Source organism: Austrofundulus limnaeus, unplaced genomic scaffold, assembly GCF_001266775.1.
Source record: "Austrofundulus limnaeus strain Quisiro unplaced genomic scaffold, Austrofundulus_limnaeus-1.0 Scaffold22, whole genome shotgun sequence".
Taxonomy (NCBI): domain Eukaryota; kingdom Metazoa; phylum Chordata; class Actinopteri; order Cyprinodontiformes; family Rivulidae; genus Austrofundulus; species Austrofundulus limnaeus.
This window is the reverse complement of record NW_013952424.1, coordinates 104283-110556: the sequence shown is the minus strand read 5'-3', so window position 1 is coordinate 110556 and position 6274 is coordinate 104283. Positions and strand designations below refer to the sequence as shown.

Below are 6274 nucleotides of genomic sequence, written 5' to 3'. Positions count from 1 at the left end.
CTAGTAAGAGTTAGTAAATCACCAAACCACAACTTACATCATTTCAGGGAACTGAAACTTTTAGTTCTTAGAATCTGAACTCTTTCTGCTCACTTTAAAAACTCCTTTAAAACACAAAAACAATATTTGATTTATTTTGAGGAGTTGTTCTGTTTTTGTGTCCTGCAATGGTACGTCCAAAACACAAATCAAATGGTGTAAGTTGGGACTTGGACGTGCTTTTACTTTGAAAGTCATCTATAAACTAGTTCAGATGGATCACCGGAGGGAGGAGCAGATCTGTGGAGCAAACATTTGCTAATGGAGGATAAAGATGTTTTTATTGTCTGTGATTCTCCTACAAGGTAAGAACAGTTTCCTGTCAACTTCACTGGACTTTCTTTATGAGGACGAGCGGTTTTACTTCCTAAATTCACAAAACCTCTACAGGTAGTTTGTTTTCATGTTTTCTTCAGTAAATCTTATAGGGTGTTGCTTCATTCAGATGATCAACAGAAAGTAGATGGGATTGTTTGGAGTTTAAAACCAGTTTTTACAGTTAGACGTTCTATGAAACTGAGCCAACGCCCCCGGTTATCTTACATTCCTCTTTGATGACATCTGCCAAACGTAGCTGGGAACAGCTTCATCATATTTCAAATAATAAAAATGTGTGTTTGTTAGTCAGGTCTCTGAGCAGGTGAGACATTTCTTGTTTGAACAGGTGGAACAGTTTGTGTTTTGGTCTATTTGAGACTCAGAAAGTGATAGATGACTCTTAAATGGAAAGCAGACGTGTGTTTCTTCGGTACACTGAAGCACACCTCAAAAGTTACAACAAGATATCCAAAAATGGATCTAAAGTAGTTCAGGTATCTGGACTTCCTGTTCCTGATGGAGCAGGAGATGGGTCCACAGATCAGGTCCTCAGTAATGAGGGCAATGCTTCTGTCCATTGTGGTGAAGAAAGAGTCCAACGGCAGAACTTTGGATTTACTGGAGTGTCTACCTTCAGATCCTCACCTGGGAAGTTTGGATTATGACACAAAGAACCAGACCCTGAATCCAAGCATCTGAAACGAGCTTCCTTCATAGGGTTCAGCCTTAGAGGTAGAGGATGTGAGTAGAGACAGAGTCAGGTGTGATGGTTCATCCTGGATGTCTTCCCTTGGAGTCCCCTTGGGATGAGACCAGGGGCAGACCCAGAACTCTCTAGAGAGATTATGGATCCTCTATGGTCTTTAGGACCCGCAAGGAAGAGTTAGAGAGTGACTCTGGGAAGAAGGAAGTCTGGGTTTCCCTCATTTGGACCTGACCACAGATGAGCTTTAGAAGATGGAGATGGTGAAAGGAGCACAAACTCGTCATCTTGGGTTGTTAAAGGAAGCTAATTTTGTTTCTGAGAATCTCAGATCTAAAATCTTCAACCTCCATCTGTCTGAGATTAAAAGCAGAAAATGAGACATTCAGGTTTTCGTTGTTAACTCAAGCTCATAATCTCAGAAACTGATTCGATTCATGACTAAATATAACCAAGTATCATCTGCATAACATGACATAACTTCAACGAATGGAAGTACGTATGAAGTAAAGATCTTGTAGTCCCCCACAGTCTACCTGGGTCCTCAGTACACTGCACCAGGACAATAGACTACCTTGACCATGATATGAAAGTTTGTTTTCCAAATATTGTAGATCTTGACCATGTTGTTTATGTGTGATTGATGGCCTCACCAAAGACTCCACAAAGACCATCAAAGACAATCAGTTTGCCTTATTTTGATTGTCCTGTCAGCTAAATGTCTTTTTTTTCCTTTCAGTTTTCCATGCTTCAGGTGTCGAGGTAACTGAGGGTGTAGAGTGGGTCCAGCTGCCCTGTCAGGTCCTGGTTTCTGTTTCTAGTAAAGGAGTTAGTAAATCACCAAACCTCCATCGAAATCATTTCAAGGAACTGAAACTCTGAGTTCTCTTTTACAAATTAGAGTCAAAGTGTCACAGAAAATCTTTCTCTTTCTTTCTGCTCCTTGCTTTACAAACTTCTTTAAAACACGGTTGTTCAGTTTTTGTTTCTGATGATTTATTGTTTCCTCCGATGATAGATCCAAATCAAGCCAAACGCTATAAATTGGGATTTGGGCATGTTTTTACTTTGAAAGTCATCCCTAAACTAGTTCTGATGGATCACCGGAGGGAGGAGCAGATCTTTGGAGCAAACATTTGCTAACGGAGTATAAACATGTTTTTATTGTCTGTGATTCTCCTACAAGGTAAGAACAGTTGCCTGTCAACTTCACTGGACTTTGTTTATGAGGATGAGCCTTTTTACTTCCTGAATTCACAAAATGTCTACAGGTAGTTTGTTTTTATGCTTCCTTCAGCAAATCTTATAGAGTGTTGCTTTATCCAGATGACTAACAAAAAGTAGATGGGATTGTTTGGAGTTAAAAATAAAGTCTTTACAGGAAAACTGAGCCAACGCCCCCCGGTTATCTTACATTACTCTGTGATGACAATCTGCCAAATGTAGCTGGAAACGGCTTCAACATATTTCAAATAATAGATATGTGTGTTTGTTAGTTAGTCAGGTCTCTGGGCAGGTGAGACATTTCTTCTTGGCATGCAGCTTTGTGTTTTGATAATTTGAGTCTCAGAAAGTTCATGGACAGACACTGGAAGTTGGTTCCACAAGAGAGGAGCTTGATAACTGAAAGCTCTGCCTCCCATTCTACTTTTAGAAACTCCAGGAACCACAAGTAAACCTGCAGTCTGAGAGCGAAGTGCTCTGTTAGGAAAGTATGGAACAACAAGATGTTTAACATATGATGGAGCTTGGTTGTTAAGAGCTTTGTATGTTAGGAGTAATATTTTAAAATCTATTCTGAATTTGACAAGGAGCCAGTGGAGAGAGGCTAAAACCGGAGAAATATGATCTCTCCTTCCAACTCTCATTAAAACTCTAGCAGCAGCATTTTGGATCAACTGAAGACTTCTTAAAGAGTTTTTTGGACCCAGATAATAAAGAATTACAGCAATCAGTGATGTGGTGACTGAAGGATGATGAACTGTCTAACCAGATTTCCACGTATTTTTACTCTGTAACCTGCTCAAGGATTGTTCCATCTGTTGTAGTGAAGACCATGTTTAGTGGACTTACATTTTTCTTACAGTTAAACCATATAACTTTTGTTTTCTTAGCTTAGACTGGAATACTGTTTCGGGGATGGGTCAATAGCATACAAAATGGTGTCATCAGCATAGAAATGGTACAGCACCTTTATTAACAGCTTGTGGAATATCAATGTAAATGGAAAACAGAGAGAGGTCAAGGATGGAACCCTGAGGCACAACTTTGGAAACACAAAGCTGCAATAATGCTGTTTGGAGTAGAGGCTACATCATCCACATGTCCATATGTTGTGGCACAAGATCAGTTTGGTAAAATCTTGGTTGTCCTGTCAGCTGATTGTTTTTGTTTTTTTCAGTTTTTCATGCCTTAGGTGTCAAGGTAACTGAGGGCGTGGAGTGGGTCCAGCTGCCCTGTCAGGTCCTGGTCTCTGTTTCCAATCAGTCCACCGTGGTCTGGAGCCGTGAGGACCTGAAGTTTTCAACCATCCACATCCGACAGCAGAGTGGGGAYGACCTCGGAGAGCAAAACCAACGTTTCAACAATCGAACGTGGATGAAGGAGGATGCTCTGAGGACCGGAGACCTCAGCCTGACTCTGAGGACCCCCACAGTCTCTGACAGTGAGACCTACACCTGTACGGTCCGCAGGTTTGGWCAAGAACTGAGCCGAATCAACGTTCCACTGAAAGTGACAGGTGGGTGTAGAAACATCAACCTTTCTGCTCTACAGCAGAACGGTTCAACACCAGAAATCTTAAGTTCAGAGTTCCTGTTGGACCATGTTTGAGTATTTCTTGTGTTGACTGTAGAACCACCTCCGCTCTGGCCCAAAGTTGTGTCTCCTGTCCTGGTTCTGCTGTTTGTCCTGGCTGCTGTCTTTGGTTTGATCTTCTACTGTAGATATTTAAAGAATAAGGTCAATCCAGGTACGTCCCTGTGATCAATCCAAATATTATCAACACCAATGTTGGTACTGATACCATCCATAATTCTCCTCAGCCTACAAGCTGCAGTTGGTGAGGGCTGTAGAGGGTCAAGTGTCTGTCCTGCTGCCCTGTAGAACCAGAACTCGTCTTCCTCCAAACGCCTCAGTGGAGTGGAGACGCATTGATCCAGAGACGGTGGTCCACGTGTATCCAGTGAACCAATGTACAACCACTTATAATCAGGATGAAAACGACCAAAACCGCACCAAGATGAGGTGGAATCCACTAAAAACTAGAGACCTGAGTCTGACTCTTTACAATCCCAGCCAAGATGACAGCGGCCTCTATATCTGCACTGTGCAGAAAGATGGATGCGTCCTGAAACAGAGAGTGGTGTCTCTCTGTGTCAAAGGTTCGTGTTTTGAAGACAAGTTGGTCAGAAAACAGTTTTATGCTGTCCTTCAGTTACTCACCTTTTCTCTTCAGCTCTCAACAGGATCTAACACAGCCAGCAGAACATAACAGGTACTTAATTACCAGGTATTGTGTCTGGTACACCTGGTCTCCAATGGGTACCAGGTGTACTAATCCTGATAGTTTGGCCAAGAATTACTAAATCCTCAACTGTCTCTCTAAATTATCCAAATCATTTTAACATCCATCCATCCATCCATCCATCCATCCATCCATCCATCCATCCATCCATCCACCCACCCACCCATTACATCCATCCATCCATCCATCCATCCATCCATCCATCCATCCATCCATCCATCCACCCACCCACCCATTACATCCATCCATCCATCCATCCATCCATCCATCCATCCATCCATCCATCCATCCATCCATCCATCTTCCAACACCAAGGTTACCAGACCATCAGAGAGACATTTTCTCTTCAGAGTGTCCTGGGTCTTCCAGGGATTGGGTTTTGTTGGGTTTTCCGCCTCCATAGTGAGATGTCCAGGGTCCATCCTTACCAGATGAACCACCTCGGCTGCTTCCTCTGGATGTGGAGGCATAGCAGCTGTACCCTTGGTCCCTCCTTGAGAACAGAACGTCTCACCGTGTCTCTAAAGCAAGAGCTTACAGAGAAAACTCATTTAAACCTGCTGTATCCAAGATCTGATCCTTTCTGTCACTACCCACAGTTCCTGACCATAGATGAGGATAGGAGTGTAGACTGACAGGTAAACTAAAAGCTTCACAAAACTTCAGAAGTCTGTGGAGCTCGCACTCCATTCTTCCTTCACTGTGAACAAAACCCAGAAATCCTTAAAGTCCTCCAGTTGAGAGACGTCCATCACTTCCAACAACTCTACTTTAGAGGTGTTGATCCTCAGCTGCTTCACCTTCAGCTGGGAACAATGAAACCAGTTAATAAGCATCCAGCTCATTCTTTGCTAATTGTTTATCTCTGATAAACCGCTGACTGGTTCCTCTTGGTACATGTAGTTACTAACTCTAGTCCTATCCTGCTGCTCTTCTCTGCAGGTTGCTCTGTTCAAGATACAGATCCAGTTTCAGATGTGAATTCACTTCAGGATATCTGGAGATGGATCCTCTCTGGGAACATCGATCCACAATACACTTTGAGGCAGAGCCTGAGGAGCAGCGCTGGACCGTCACTGAATCATCTATCTCATCTGTCCTCCTACGCCAATGGGTAACGTTCACCTGTTGTTGTTTTTGTTTGTTGTTGGCTCTCTATGTTGTTGTTTTTGTTGAAAACAAATCCGAAAATAATTTTATTTACCAAAAGCATTGTGTTTGAGTTTGTTTTCTTTTTCCTCTGCAGCTCGGACAGTGAGGACGAAAGATTATGAAGGTAGATATGTTGCAAAAATCTACCTTCATACTCATCAGTTGGACAGATGGGACAACAGAGGGACAACAGAGAGGACAAAGGAGGGACAACAGAGGGACAGTAAAGGAGATGAGTGAGGAACAGTGAACACGTCCAAACCAGGTCATTTAAATCAACCTGGGATTTAAATCAGTTTGACGTTAAACAAATAAAACATATTTTTCTTACTGGATTGTACTGAGTTGTCTGTTTTCAGCACACCTCTGATGGTGAAAAGGATGAACATGTTTTTGGCTTTGCTTTTGTAGGTGTGTGTGTGTGTGTGTGTGTGTGTGTGTGTGTGTGTGTGTGTGTGTGTGTGTGTGTGAGGTGCAATGAGCATGATCAAAACTCCCTGACCTCTGCTTCAATGACTTTATTTTTAATATAAACA

General features: G+C 42.4%; 1 protein-coding gene across 1 annotated transcript; it reads left to right on the top strand.

Annotated features, from left to right (window-relative positions):
- The first annotated feature begins 251 nt into the window (after positions 1–251).
- On the top strand, positions 252–6078 carry LOC106514704 (uncharacterized). Its single transcript, XM_014004101.1, has 6 exons — positions 252–344; positions 3462–3800; positions 3915–4031; positions 4105–4443; positions 5529–5700; positions 5833–6078. The coding sequence occupies exons 1-6, from the start codon at positions 314–316 to the stop codon at positions 5858–5860; spliced, it is 1026 nt and encodes a 341-aa protein (XP_013859555.1). The 5' UTR covers positions 252–313; the 3' UTR covers positions 5861–6078.
- The last annotated feature ends 196 nt before the right edge of the window (positions 6079–6274 follow it).